General features: G+C 44.3%; 1 protein-coding gene across 1 annotated transcript in view; it reads left to right on the forward strand.

Moving 5' to 3' along the window:
* LOC115138232 (MAM domain-containing glycosylphosphatidylinositol anchor protein 2-like) overlaps window positions 1–16,151 on the forward strand; it is a 223,038-nt gene that overhangs the window by 150,596 nt on the left and 56,291 nt on the right. Inside the window, exon 10 of the mRNA XM_029674883.2 lies at window positions 1,726–1,874. Within this exon, the coding sequence (XP_029530743.1) occupies window positions 1,726–1,874 (149 nt within the window). The remainder of the gene's footprint in view (window positions 1–1,725; window positions 1,875–16,151) is intronic.

Below are 16,151 nucleotides of genomic sequence, written 5' to 3' on the forward strand. Positions count from 1 at the left end.
TGAAGCATGTGGGAACAGCAGACTGGTATAGGGATTGAGTTTTGGCAAACTCCAAGTGGGCTGTCGTGCCATTTACTGAGGAGTGGCTTCCGTCTGGCCACTCTACCATAAAGGCCTGATTGGTGGAGTTCTGCAGAGAGGGTTGTCCTTCTTGAAGGTTCTCCCATCTAAACAGAGGAAGTTCTTGGTCACCTCCCTGACCAAGGCCCTTCTCCCCCGATTGCTCAGTTTAGCCGGACACTGTATGTAATGGGGAATTGATAGACGTTAACTGTCAAACGTGAACAATCCACACAATGAAGTTTTTGCTTCATCATTATGGGGTATTGTGTGTAGATTAATGAGGGGGGGGAATAATTTAAGCAATTTTAGAATGAGGCTGTAACGTATCAAAATGTGGAAAAGGTCAAGGGAGCTGAATTCTGAATGCACTGTATGTGATAGATACTAGGACTGACCCCAATTAGTCGACTAGACGATTGTTTGGTCAATAGGCTGTTGGTCGATCGATAATTGTTTTAGTTGAGCAGTAGCAAATATATATTATTTTTTTAATCAAACAGTGCACTTAAAGCATGAGACAAGTTCAATGCATATATCATTTATTTTATTAAAACACATAGGGTGTGTCTAATATATGGAAAAATACACATTTTAAAATGTTGGTCAAAAGAACAGACGACTTTCAGTTGCCAAGATTTTTTTTTCCGGGAACAGCCCTAATACGTACATCAACATTGGACTAAACCTTTACCCTTTGGGTTAATAGTCACACTGAAGCTCCTGTGCACCTCTTCTTGCTTCTCTAGTAGCAATTTTGGTTTTCATTTGACAAGAACGAGACAGCCCTCGCTGCTAAGCTGTTTTCAATTTCTTGTCAGCTTTCAGCTCATAGAGGGGCCCTCTTCTTCTTTACTGCATAGTTGCATTCTTTGAACCACAGAAAAATGATCTTTCTCATTTCTGCATTGGGGAAAGTAAAGCTTCAATGCTACAGTGACAGTGCTTAGAATGTACACTGAGTTTACAAAACATTATGAATGCCTGCTCTTTCCATGACAGACTGACCAGGTGAAAGCTTATGGTCCCTTATTAAATTCACTTCAATCAGTGTAAATGAAGGGGAGGAGACAGGTTAAAGAAGTCTTTTTAAGCCTTGAGACAATTGAGACATGGATTGTGTGTGTGCCATTCAGAGGGTGAATGGGCAAGACACAAGATTGAAGTGCCTTTGAACCGGGTATGGTAGTAGTTGCCAGGCGCACCTGTTTGAGTGTGTCAAAAACTGAAACACAGCTGGATTTTTCACGCTCAATCGTTTCCCGTGTGTATCAAGAATGGTCCAGCACCCAAAAGACATCCAGCCAACTTGACACAACTGTGGGAAGCATTGGAGTCAACATTGGCCAGCATCCCTGTGGGACACCTTGTAGAGTCCATTCCCTGATGAATTGAGGCTGTTCTGAGGGCAAACGAGGGTTCAACTCAATATTAGGAAGCTGTTCCTAATGATTTGTACATTGTGTATATTGACGAGGCTATTTTTAGGTGTAGAAGAGTATTGATAAATGGCATTTCAAGGAAACTAACAAAGAATGATATGTCACAGTTGTGTGTGGCTGAGGGGAATTAACGTCAGTTAGAATGGTGATGTATGCATACACACACACACACATTCACACAAACATATGCTAAAACCAGTCTGCTTTTCTTTTTTTGTTACAGGGAGGGCCTATGCCCCAGAGTTCTACTATGACACATACAGTGCGTTGTGGCAGAACCGGCCCAGGGTCTACGGCTTCAAGCTACAGTGGACCCAGCAGAACCCCCTGTCTGTGGACCGCATCGTGGCCTACCGACTCGGGATGAAACAGGTGAGCAAGAATACAGGGACCTTCTCTCACTTTTATGCTCTCGGTTTTGTCCCAGTTTCACCCTTTTACGTCTGCTTTTGTCTCAAAGGTAAGAGATCAATAAAGTTTGTATGTTTGAATTAACTGTAGCACACACTAGTTCCTAATTGTGTTGCCACTCATGAGAGTGAGTTCTATTGCAACAAATGTTATTACTCTGCAGTCATTTCATGCAGAAAGACTAAACCAAGGAGATTGATAAGCATTGCAGAAGATGAGCCTGAGACCTAACGTATCCAATCCCACTAAAGCTTGTGCATGATGCACTTTGTGAATACATTAGCATTTTTACTTCCTGACTGCGTCACATTCTCTTGTGGGGATCATTACCCCCCCCCCAAAGACAGAGAGAGCCAACAGAGCGTTTCAGTTCTTCAAACCTCCATGTTGGTGGTGTTCCAGTTAGGGATGGCATTCTCTCTCCCTCAACTTCAGCACTGTCATCACTCAGCTGGAATAGAGGAGTCCTCAGCCACTTGTAATGACATCACACTGTGTGATTTATTCCCCGTCAGGGTTGTCATTGCCTGGTTCAAAGTCAACACTAAGTAAAACAAGTCACTGATTTCATTCATATTTTTCTTAACAAAATTACCGGTCTTGTTTGCTGTTAGTCATCACTGCGGGGAACTGAGAAAATTTTGGGGGGGTACTTTGTACACATCAGGTGTTCTGCCCAGTGGTTTCACACATGTTGGAGCAACTCTCTCACATGACACGCTCAGGATTATTATTAGCACACTGAAGCACATTTTTACTGACTGCACAGATTTCTTTTAGGCTCGAGGGACTTCTTTAAGTGCTTGAGCTGGGAGGCTTTTTACATGGGAGGTGGTGCATCTGTATCGTCATTGAGTCGGCCCAAGTTCCAGTTCTGTTCTACCTTTTTTCGTTCATCTCTCCTGCTTTCGTGTTTTCTTTATTATGACAAAGCAGCTAGCAATTGATTCTTATTTCCTCATTCTTGCTAGGTCTGCATAGGAGAGGAGCCTGACATAGGTGATTCTACAGAAGTGGTGAAAATTGCAGTCTCACCCCCCCAAAAAAATAAAGAAAATTCACGTTTCGTTCGGTTGTTTGTTATTTTGTTTCAGTGTTCATTCATTAAATAATTTAAGAATGTACGCTTACAACGCTGCGCCTTGGTCTCCTTCGTACAACGGACATGACAGAAGAACCCACCATAAAAGGACCAAGCAGCGTACTCAAGAGGAGTGGACATCCTGGGCCCGGGAGAAAGGTGAGTGGAGGACATATTGGACCTGGGAGGAGGTAATGGCAGGGGACAAGACTCTGCCATGGAAGCAGGTGGAAACAGCGCAGGAGGAACGGCGACAATACGAGGGAACACAGCTAGCACGAAAGCCCGAGAGGCAGCCCCAAGATTTTTTTGGGGGGTGGCACACACGAGGAGATTGGCTGAGTCAGGTTGGAGACCTGAGCCAACTCCTCCTGCTTACTGTGGGGAGCGTGTGATTGGTCAGGCACCGTGTTATTCAGAGATAGATGCACACGGTGTCTCTAGTTCGCATTCATAGCCCGGTGCGCTCTATTCCAGCTCCTCGCATTTGCCAGACTAGAATGGACATCCAGGCAGGACACATTGAGCCAGCTCTACGTTCCAGATCTCCAATGTGTCTCCACGGCCCAGTGTATCTTGTGCCTGCTCCCCGCACTCGCCCTGAGGTGCATGTCACCAGCCTGGTACCACCAGTGCCGGCACCACGCACCAGGCCTCCAGTGCGCCTCCTGAGTCCAGTACGTCCTGTGCCTGCTCCCCGCACTCGCCCTGAGGTGCGTGTCTCCAGCCCAGTACCACCAGTACCGGCACCTCGCACCAGGTATCCAGTTCGCACTGCAGTCCAGAGCTTCCGGCAACAGTACCCAGTCCGGAGCGACAGTACCCGGTCCAGAGCTTCCGGCGACAGAACCTGGTCCAGAGCTTCCGGCGACGTTTAACAGTCCGGAACCTCCAACGACGGGCCACAGTCCGGAACCTCCGAGGGTAGATGCCCACCTGGACCCTCCCCTATTCAAGATGGCAGTCTCAGACTGAAGTATGTAACGAACATAGAGAAGCGGAAGAATTCCGTTTAAGTATCAGGCAAGAGTTGGACAACATGTCCTAGAGAGGAATCTCTCGCGAGAAACGGGGCGTTGAGCTCAGAAAAAAATTAACTAAATGGAATTCAAATAATTGAATCGACGTTGGTCAATTAGGTGTTTAAAAACCGAAATTAAACCACATTTTGGTTAATTGCTCAACACTCTGTTAGCTATGGGAATTATTTAATGTCCAAATTAAGTCACAATTGTCCAAACCGAAACGGTCACAACTGAAACAGTTGACCCATTATTTATATATATATTATTTACTGTGTCATTATGGTGTCTGTGACAGCACGGGCAGTGCCATTGAGACCAATGTTCCCTCAAATTTTTGGGGGCACTGAGCAAATTTTCTGTCTTGTGAGCGGAAACTTAAACGTTGTGAGAATTCTGTGCAACTTCCGGCATGGGTTTACGGTGCCCTTACAGTTTTAGAAAGTAGCCAATAGGCTGTTGTGGCTATTTTAGCATAATGTAGGCCTATCAACAAAATAAATGGAGCAAATCCCATTACATTTTCACATGGAAATAGCTTTTTATTTCTATGATATAGCCTACAGTAGCCTATATGTGGTGTTTACACAGGCCTACATTATACAGGCCTACATTACATAAGACGTTTTTACTTCATGAAGGACTTGACATTTATTTTTTACTTAGTCTGTAACACCATGGGCCAAATAGGTGACCATAAATTGCATTGTATTGTGTTGTAAAGAAACCACTTTACAAAATAAAATGATTCATTATTACCATACAGAGAATAAAACAATGTAGACTACCTCTCTGCCTAAGGCTTGAATATGCAAATAGCCATGTCTCAAAACACAACACTGCCACTCTAATTCAGACATAGCTTTTTACCTGACTGACTTTTCAAAAATAGCTTGAAATGTCTACACGTTTTGTGCTCTTGTAGGAAGCAGTAACTCCCCATTGTTGACCTATACTCATCTATAACTGGGCTAATAACTAGCTAAAAAATATTAACAAATGTGCACGCGCGTGGCACTGCGCTATGATCTGATCTGATCTGAAAAGCGCATTCACTCGAGGGTGATTGAAAGACCTCTTGTTCGCTACCAGGTCAATAGAATTCTACTCCGTTGCGCTCTGGCTCTGTCTACAACAAAATCACAATCTTGCCAAGTTAGAATTGTTTTGATTTGTTGCATTGAAAAGGGGCGGATATAATTTGGATTCGACCACTGAAAAAACGTTGATCTATATAGTGCGAACTCAGTGAGGTTCAATCTCTGTGCTATACGTGGCATTTCTTCTGCACTGCATGCCGGAGGAAGTGCGTGGCCGTGCACGCGCGCAGTTTAGAGGGAACATTGAGGCTATCAACATTTTAAAGGTCCAATGCAGCCGTTTTATCTCAATATCAAATCATTTTTTGGTAACAATTTAAGTACCTTACTATGATTGTTTTCAATTAAAATTGTCAAAAAATCAAATAAATTGCTTCTTAGCAAAGAGCAGTTACTCAAGCAAGAATATTCCTATGACTGTCTGGGAGTGGTCTGAGTTGGTAGGGGGAAATGTTATTGGCAGAGAGGTTTGGAATTGTCTTTCTTATTGGTCTAACCATACTTAACAAAAATATAAATGCAACATGCAACAATTTCATTGATTTTACTGAATTATACAGTAAGGGGAAAAAGTATTTGATCCCCTGCTGATTTTGTACGTTTGCCCACTGACAAAGAAATTATCAGTCTATTATTTTAATGGTAGGTTTATTTGAACACTGAGAGACAGAATAACAACAAAAAAATCCAGAAAAACGCATGTCAAAAATGTTATAAATTGATTTGCATTTTAATATAGGGATATAAGTATTTGACCCCTCTGCAAAATATGACTTAGTACTTGGTGGCAAAACCCTTGTTGGCAATCACAGAGGTCAGACGTTTCTTGTAGTTGGCTACCAGGTTTTCACACATCTCAGGAGGGATTTTGTCCCACTCCTCTTTGCAGATCTTCTCCAAGTCATTAAGGTTTCGAGGCTGATGTTTGGCAACTCGAACCTTCAGCTCCCTCCATAGATTTTCTATGGGATTAAGGTCTGGAGACTGGCTAGGCCACTCCAGGACCTTAATGTCCGTCTTCTTGAGCCACTCATTTGTTGCCTTGGCCGTGTGTTTTGGGTCATTGTCATGCTGGAATACCCACCCACGACCCATTTTCAATGCTCTGGTTGAGGGAAGGAGGTTCCCACCCAAGATTTGATGGTACATGGCCCCGTCCATCGTCCCTTTGATGCGGTGAAGTTGTCCTGTCCCCTTAGCAGAAAAACACCCCCAAAGCATAATGTTTCCACCTCCATGTTTGACGGTGGGGATGGTGTTCAATCAGATTCCAAACTCTCCACCATGGCCAAGACCAAAGAGCTCTCCAAGGATGTCAGGGACAAGCAGCTTGGTGAGAAGGTGACAACAGTTGGTGCGATTATTCGCAAATGGAAGAAACACAAAAGAACTGTGGGTCATAGGCAGCATTCCCCCTCCTCCAAACACGGCAAGTTGAGTTGATACCAAAGAGCTCCATTTTGGTCTCATCTGACCACAACACTTTCACCCAGTTGTCCTCTGAATCATTCAGATGTTCATTGGCAAACTTCAGACGGGCATGTATATGTGCTTTCTTGAGCAGGGGGACCTTGCGGGCGCTGCAGGATTTTAGTCCTTCACGGCGTAGTGTGTTACCAATTGTTTTCTTGGTGACTATGGTCCCAGCTGCCTGATCATTGACAAGATCCTCCCGTGTAGTTCTGGCCTGATTCCTCACCGTTCTCATGATCATTGCAACTCCACAAGGTGCGATCTTGCATGGAGCCCCAGGCTCCATTTTGGTCTCATCTGACCACAACACTTTCACGCAGTTGTCCTCTGAATCATTCAGATGTTCATTGGCAAACTTCAGACGGGCATGTATATGTGCTAGTAGTTCTGGGCTGATTCCTCACCGTTCTCATGATCATTGCAACTCCACAAGGTGCGATCTTGCATGGAGCCCCAGGCTGAGGGAGATTGACAGTTCTTTTGTGTTTCTTCCATTTGCGAATAATCTCACCAACTGTTGTCACCTTCTCACCAAGCTGCTTGTCCCTGACATCCTTGGAGAGCTCTTTGGTCTTGGCCATGGTGGAGAGTTTGGAATCTGATTGATTGATTGCTTCTGTGGACAAGTGTCTTTTATATAGGTAACAAACTGAGATTAGGAGCACTCCCTTTAAGAGTGTGCTCCTAATCTCAGCTCGTTTCCTGTATAAAAGACACCTGGGAGCCAGAAATGTTTATGATTGAGAGGGTGTCAAATACTTATTTCCCTCATTAAAATGCAAATCAATTTATAACATTTTTGACATGCGTTTTTCTGGAAATCAGTCAATTGAAATAAATTCATTAGGCCCTAATCTATGAATTTCACATGACTGGGAATACACATGTGCATCCGTTAGTCACAGATACCTTAAAAAAAATGGGCCTCCGGCTCTCGTCATGGTATTTTTGTGCATTCAAATTGCCATGGATAAAATGTAATTGTATTCATTGTCCGTAGCTTATGCATGCCCATATCATAACCCTACCTCCACTATAGGGTACACTGTTCACAATGTTGACATCAGCAAACCGCTCGCCCACATAACGCCAAACACGAGGTCTGTGGTTGTGAGGCCAGTCGGACATACTGCCAAATTCTCTAAAACGACATTTGAGGCAGCTTATGGTAGGAAAATGAACATTAAATTATCTGGCAACAGTTCTGGTGGACATTCCTGCAGTCAGCACGCCAATTGCACGCTCCCTCAAAACTTGAGACATCTGTGGCTTTGTGTGACAAAACTGCACATTTTAGTGGCGTTTTGTCCCCAGCACAAGGTGCACCTATGTAATGATCAAGCTGTTTAATCAGCTTATTGATATGCCACACCTGTCAGGTGGATGGATTATCTTGGCAAAGGATAAATGGTCACTAACAGGGATGTAAACACATTTGGGTGTATGGAACATTTCTGGAATCTTTTATTTCAGCTCATGAAACATAGGACCAACACTTTACATGTTGCGTTTATATTTATGTTCAGTGTAATTTACCACCTGGTGATGTCACTAGGGAGGCCAAAACTCCATCCCACCAAAGCAGGCTGCATTTTCAGGTGGTCTTTTCAAACAGCTCATATCATTTTCACACTATTATTCCAACCTCGTAGTGTGGAAATATATAAAGTACAGTAAAATCATGTTTTTGACTGCACTGGGCCTTTAAGGTGTGCTATGCTAAACTGAGTAATCTCTCCTGGACTGATTCTCGTGGACAGATGAAATGGCTATTAATCAAATCAAATCAAATTGATTTATATAGCCCTTCGTACATCAGCTGATATCTCAAAGTGCTGTACAGAAACCCAGCCTAAAAACCCCAAACAGCAAGCAATGCAGGTGTAGAAGCACGGTGGCTAGGAACAACTTCCTAGAAAGGCCAAAACCTAGGAAGAAACCTAGAGAGGAACCAGGCTATGTGGGGTGGCCAGTCCTCTTCTGGCTGTGCCGGGTAGAGATTATAACAGAACATGGCCAAGATTTTCAAATGTTCATTAATGACCAGCATGGTCAAATAATAATAATCACAGGCAGAACAGTTGAAACTGGAGCAGCAGCACGGCCAGGTGGACTGGGGACAGCAAGGAGTCATCATGTCAGGTAGTCCTGAGGCATGGTCCTATGGCTCAGGTCCTCAGAGAGAAAGAAAGAGAGAATTAGAGAGAGCATACTTAAATTCACACAGGACACCGGATAGGACAGGAGAAGTACTCCAGATATAACAAACTGACCCTAGCCCCCCGACACAAACTACTGCAGCATAAATACTGGAGGCTGAGACAGGAGGGGTCAGGAGACACTGTGGCCCCATCCGATGACACCCCCGATGACACTGTGGCCCCATCCGATGACACCCCCAGGAAGTATATCCTTCCTCTTTGGCCCTGTCCGGGGATGTGAGCAGTAGTAGTTCCTGGTTTTGGGTTTTTGTCATTGACCATTTGGACGAATCAGGATTGGATGAAGGCCGTGCTTAAACTGGTGCAGTGATTTTTTTTTAAGCATGTGTGCAGATGATAAACGTTTTCCACAAGATTACACAGCCACAAAGTCAAAATTGTCTATCGTAAAAATTCATGAAAAGAAATGTGCTTATTGGCCATGCTAAACACAGTTTAATTTAGCGGAAGGGAGGGGTTTGGCCAAGAGTTTCCTTTTGCAAGAAAGGGAGGACTTTGGCCTTCCACCCACCCCCCAGAAGTAAAACAGGAAATTACAAACTTTTGCAAGATAATTTTACTTCTGGGTAACAGAGATTACCAACTGAGATACAGAGGACCACCATGTGGGTAGTGGACGAGTGAAGACCAGTAAAAATGGTAGAATATTCAGATGCATAGCCAGCAATGGGGCTCCAACCCTCCAAGAGCCCAAACATTGACATCTATTTGGCCAAATTTGATTTGTCACATACACATGGTTAGCAGATGTTAATGCTTGTGCTTCTAGTTCCGACCAGGCAGTAATATTTAACAAGTAATCTAACCTAACAATTTCACAACTACCTTATATACACACAAGTGTAAAGGAATGAATAAGAATATGTACATACAAATATATGAATGAGCGAGTTTATACATATGATACATTTTTATTTATTTTAACTAGGCAAGTCAGTTAAGAACGAATTCTTATTTTCAATGACGGCCTAGGGGCAGAACGACAGATTTGTACCTTGTCAGCTCGAGGGTTTGAACTTGCAAACCTTCCGGTTACTAGTCCAACGCTCTAACCACTAGGCTACCCTGCCACCCCAGGGTATGTAAACATTATATAAAGTGGCATTGTTTAAAGTGGCTGGTGATACATTTATTACATCAATTGTTCATTATTAAAGTGGCTAGAGATGAGTCAGTATGTTGGCAGCAGCCACTCAATGTTAGTGATGGCTGTTTAACAGTCTGATGGCCTTGAGATAGAAGCTGTTTTTCAGTCTCTCGGTCCCTGCTTTGATGCACCTGTACTGACCTCGCCTTCTGGATGATAGAGGGGTGAACAGGCAGTGGCTCGGGTGGTTGTTGTCCTTGATGATCTTTTTGGCCTTCCTGTGACATTGGGTGGTATAGGTGTCCTGGAGGGCAGGTAGTTTGTCCCCGGTGATGCGTTGTGCAGACCTCACTACCCTCTGGAGAGCCTTACGGTTGTGAGCGGAGCAATTGCCGTACCAGGTGGTGATACAGCCCAACAGGATGCTCTCGATTGTGCATCTGTAAAAGTTTGTGAGCATTTTTGGTGACAAGCCGAATTTCTTCAGACTCCTGAGGTTGAAGAGGCGCTGCTGTGCCTTCTTCACCGTGCTGTCTGTGTGGGTGGAACATTTCAGTTTGTCCGTGATGTGTACACCGAGGAACTTTAAAAACGTTCCACCTTCTCCACTACTGTCCCGTCGATGTGGATAGGGGGCTGCTCCCTCTGCTGTTTCCTGAAGTCCACGATCATCTCCTTTGTTTTGTTGACTTTGAGTGTGAGGTTATTTTCTTGATACCACACTCCGAGGGCCCTCACCTCCTCCCTGTAGGCCGTCTCGTCGTTGTTGGTAATCAAGCCTACCACTGTAGTGTCGTCTGCAAACTTAATGATTGAGTTGGAGGTGTGCATGGCCACGGAGTCATGGGTAAACAGGGAGTACAGGAGAGGGCTCAGAACGCACACTTGTGGAGCCCCAGTGTTGAGGATCAGCCGGGTGGAGATGTTGTTCCCTACCCTCACCACCTGGGGGCGGCCCGTCATGAAGTCCAGGACCTAGATGCACAGGGCAGGGTCGAGACCCAGGGTCTCAAGCTTAATGACGAGTTTGGAGGGTACTATGGTGTGAAATGCTAAGCTATAGTCGATGAGCAGCATTCTTACATAGGTATTCCTCTTGTCCAGATGGGTTAGGGCAGTGTGATTGCAATTGCATCGTCTGTGGACCTATTTGGGCGGTAAGCAAATTGGAGTGGGTCTAGGGTGTCAGGTAGGGTGGAGGTGATATGGTCCGTGGCTGCAGTGAAGGAGAGCCTGCAGGTTTTGGTAGCGGGCCGTGTCAGTGGCACTGTATTGTCCTCAAAGTGAGCAAAGGAGTTGTTTAGTTTGTCTGGGAGCAAGACATCGTGGTCCGCGATGGGGCTGGTTTTCCTTTTGTAGTCCGTGATTGACTGTAGACCCTGCCACATACCTCTTGTGTCTGAGCCGTTGAATTGCGACTTTACTATTCTGAGGCTTGGCTTGTTTGATTGCCTTGCTGAGGGAATTTTCGGATTTTCAGTCATTTTCCAGTCACCTTGCCCTGATTAAAAGCAGTGGTTCGCGCTTTCAGTTTTGGGTGAATGCTGCCATCAATCCACGGTTTCTGGTTGGGGAATGTTTTAATATACTCTGTGGGTACAACAACACCGATGCACTTGCTAATAAACTCATTCACCGAATCAGAGTATTCATCAATGTTATTGTCCAACGCTATGCGGAACATATCCCAGTCCACGTGATCAAAGCAATCTTGAAGCATGGAATCCGATTGGTCGGACCAGCATTGAACAGACCTGAGCAGGGGCACTTCCTGTTTTAGTTTCTGTCTATAGGCTGGGAGCAACAAAATGGGGTCGTGTTCAGATTTTCCGAAAGGAGGGAGGGGGAGGGCTTTAAATGCGTCGCGGAAGAATAACAATGATCCAGGGTTTTGCCAGCCCGGGTCGCGCAATTTGATATGCTGATAAATTTTTCAGATCAGCCTTGTTAAAATCCTCAGCTACTAAATGCAGCCTCAGAATATGTGGTTTCCAGTTTACGTAGAGTCAAATTAATTTCTTTCAGGGCCTTCGATGCGGTCTGCATTTGATTGTAAGGAATTCTAGGTCAGGTGAACAAAAGGACTTGAGTTCCGGTATGTTGTAATGATCACACCACATCTCTTTAATCATAAGGCATACACCCCCACCATTCTTCTTACCAGAGAGATGTTTGTTTCTGTTGGCGCGATGCGTGAAGAAACCAGGTGGCTGTACCGACTCTGATAACGTATCCCGAGTGAGCCATGTTTCCGTGAAACAAAGAATGTTACAATCTCTGATGTCTCTCTGGAAGGCAACCTTGCTCGGATTTTGTCTACCTTGTTGTCAAGAGACTGGACATTGGCGAGTAGTATGCTCGGGAGCGGTGCGTGATGTGCCCGTCTATGGAGCCTGACCAGAAGAGCACTCCGTCTGCCCCTTCTGCGGTGCCGTTGTTTTGGGTCTGTACTATACTCTGCTGTGCTCTACCGTATTCTACTGTGCTGTGCTCTACTGTATTCCACTGTGCTGTTCTCTACTGTACTGTTTTGTGCTCTACTGTACCCCACTGTATGCTACTGTGTTCATACAAAGACTCAATCATGGACACACTTACTGACAGTTGTGGCTGCTTCGCGTGATGTATTGCTGTCTCTACCTTCTTGCCCTGGCTTCTGGCTTAATGTTTGTACCATGTTGTGCTGCTGCCATGTTGTGTTGCTACCATGTTGTTGTCATGTTGTGTTGCTACCATGCTGTGTTGTCATGTGTTGCTGTTATGTTATGTTGTCTTATGTCTCTCTTTTTATGTAGTTTTGTGGAGTCTCTTGTCATGATGTGTGTTTTGTCTTATATATATTTTTTAAATCCCCGCCCTTTTGGTAGGCCCACATTGTAAATAAGAATTTGTTCTTGACTGACTTGCCTATTTAAATAAAGGATAAATAAAATATATACTGTACAAGTCAGTTAAGAACAAATTATTATTTACAATGACGGCCCACCTAAAGGCCACAAAACACAAAACATGGTACAAACATTATTGTGCACAGACAACAGCACAAAGGTCAAGAAGGTAGAGGCAACAATACATCACGCGAAGCGGCCACAACTGTTAGTAAGAGTGTCCATGAAAGTTGGGGGGGAAAAATAGGACACACGTTTTCATATATATTGTTTTATTCCCCAAATTGCACCACTTCTGTAGAATTACCCATATAAGAGTCAGCAACAAAGCGGACACCTGGCTAATAGCAGGAGGACTGGGGGGGAAGAACAGGAGATGAGTGAGGGCAGGAAACTAATTAACGACTTCACCCAGAGGGGAATAGCTGCCAAAATAAGGTGAGGAACCAGTGATAGAATTCACTAGAACAGAGGATAGCTGTGTGCGCCGTGATTACATGTGCGTGAGCTATGTCTGAAAACCAGACAGCCAGTATCTTTTAGTGGGAGAGGAGAAGAAGTCGCTGCTGGGTAAAAAGAGGACTCTTTCACTCTTCCGGACTCATCACATTGGATGTGCCCGGTTTTCACAGTCTCTGTCAGCCCCTCTTTTGTTTAAAAGATAACGTTCTCTAACCACCTGTCTTTTGCAATGGTAGCACATTATGGAGAGCTTGTATTGTAGTTTTACTCGCCAGGTTCAGTACAGTGGTTTCCTGGATGAGGCCCATCCATCATGGAAGTATGGCTGGTGACAGCTCTCTCCTTTCCGCCTGGCTCAGTGCCTGCTGTGCCCACACACTCCTCTCACCCTCTCTAGGCTGGCACTCCGGCGCTCACTCACATTTGCTCATGTGTGACATTTTCAGGACACCAGCCGCTGGTTGACGTTTATTGTCATTATTCTTGTCCTGCAGGCAGAACTGAGCGATTTCCTTTTAGATAGGCCAGCTGCAAATTCAATATGGCAAAAAAATCCTGAAAGCAAAAGAAGTAGCTTTTTGATCTTTACAGTAATTTTAGGCATTAGGGTTAGCAGTTTGTTTATGGTTAGGTTTTAAATCAGATTTGATGACTTTGTGGCTATGCTAACTGGTGACCACTCTGCAGGAATGAGTTTAACCCTCATCACAGCAGACTGGACACTTGCAGTTCCTAGCAATTTTATTTTATTTTCCTAGGTAAGTTGACTGCAAACACATTCTCATTTGCAGCAACAACCTGGGGAATAGGAGCCAATTGTAAACTGGGGATTATTAGGTGACCGTGATGGTTTGAGGGCCAGATTGGGAATTTAGCCAGGACACCGGGGTTAACACACCTACAATAAGTGCCATGGGATCTTTAATAACCTCAGAGAGTCACGACTACCATTTAACATCCCATCTGATAGACGGCACCCTACGCAGGGCAGTGTCCCCAATCACTGCCCGGGGGCATTGGGATATCCTTTTAGACCAGAGGAAAGAGTGCCTCCTACTGGCTCTCCAACACCACTTCCAGCAGCATCTGGTCTCCCATCCAGGAACTGACCAGGACCAACCCTGCTTAGCTTTAGAAGCAAGCCAGCAGTGGTATGCAGGGTGGTATGCTGCTGGCATAACAGCAATAAATGGGCTATAGGTATGGATTTTTTTAATAACATGCCTATTTGTGTTTTACAGCTAATTGATCTTTAATTGAGAATAAGAGCAGGGAAATCTCTAGTCATTTGTCACGGGTGTCGTTGGAAGTAGACCAAGGTGCAGCGTGGTGAGTGTACATTTTATTTTATTTTAAAATGTCACCAACAAAACAACAAATGAAAGCAACAACCGTGAAGCTTACTGGGCTAAGTACCACAAACACAGTTAACTACCCACACTGAAAGGAGGGAAAAAGGGCTACCTATGATTCCCAATCAGAGACAACGATAGACAGCTGTCCCTGATTGAGAACCATACCCAGCAAAAACATAGAAATAAAGAAACCTAGAAAACAAAAAATAGAATGCCCACCCCACATCACACCCTGACCTAACCAAATAGAGAAATAAAACATCTCTCTAAGGTCAGGGCGTGACATCATTTGTGTTCCTCTAGATCTGTAAACCAGGAATATTATGAAATAATATCCATGGGGAAAACAAAGCAGCACCATCTTTGGCCATCAAACTGAAGGCAAACAGAACAAATACTTGACATAAAATCAGTCAAAAGTAAATCAAAACCCACTTCTTGTTTTGAAGTGTTAAGCGTTGGAGATTTTCATATTGTTTCTAATTTCCCCAGCTTTCATCATTGTTTTGCCCTTGCCTTTAAAATCTTGTTAGGGAGAAGGTAATTGCTTTTCAAATGAGCTTACTCTGTTTGAGTATGAATGCTTTCCAGCGCTTTTTATATTGTCTGTGTCCAGTTGGCTGGTTTGATTTTAGAGTTTCATTTTGTCCTTGTTTACTTGTGTGTGTGTGTGTGTGTGTGTGTGTGTGTGTGTGTGTGTGTGTGTGTGTGTGTGTGTGTGAACAAAGTGTTTCTTCCCAATCCAATCATTTGCCAAAATGACAGATAACCAGTCCTATTCTTTAAGCAGAATCAGCCTGCTATTATTCTCTCTGTATTGTGCGTTGTTTAATTGCATTGTTTTCCGGGCAACGAGTAATGATGAATAATGAACACTTCCATTCACTTTTTAATCACTTCCACTTTTCCAACATCATGGCTTTGGCGTCACAAACTATTTACATAATGAGGAAATGATAGCTACCTCGATGATGAGATGTCACCATTATTATACGCATTAGTCGCAGTGGTCTAAGGACATGCAGATTAATTCTCATAGTTACAAGCCAACCGATAACAGAGTTAGTCTCACTTCGGCTGGGGGATTTGGCGTCGGCAAAGACTATGTGAGCCTATATCACGTTTTCACCAAACACGCTATATCGCTATCTTCCGCTCTCATTCTTTATTCTTGATAACAATAGCTGATCAGTTCCCAGATGGATCAAGCCATTGGGAGTTCGGGGATCAGCCCGGGCTGCCTAGAAGTGTTGCAATTCCACTGTAACAATGTCATCATACAGCTCCAGTGTTGCAGCAAGTGGGAAGTAGCATCCCGTTCATTCATTCTGAGGAAGAAAGGCAGTTTGTCCCTCTGTTGGTTTGTACTGGTTGGCTGGTTGTCTGGCCGGTTGTCTGTCTGTCCCTTTGTCTTTCAATACTCATTTCCCATGGTATATTGTGTGCAAGGGAGGGAGGTAGGGGGGGGAGTCAGAGGGGTAACGTCCTTTGTGACGCTAACTCTCCAAGCTCCCTTCTTTTTCAGCCAGGGGGCCCAGAGGTGTGGCC

Source organism: Oncorhynchus nerka, linkage group LG12 (assembly GCF_034236695.1).
Source record: "Oncorhynchus nerka isolate Pitt River linkage group LG12, Oner_Uvic_2.0, whole genome shotgun sequence".
NCBI lineage: Eukaryota > Metazoa > Chordata > Actinopteri > Salmoniformes > Salmonidae > Oncorhynchus > Oncorhynchus nerka.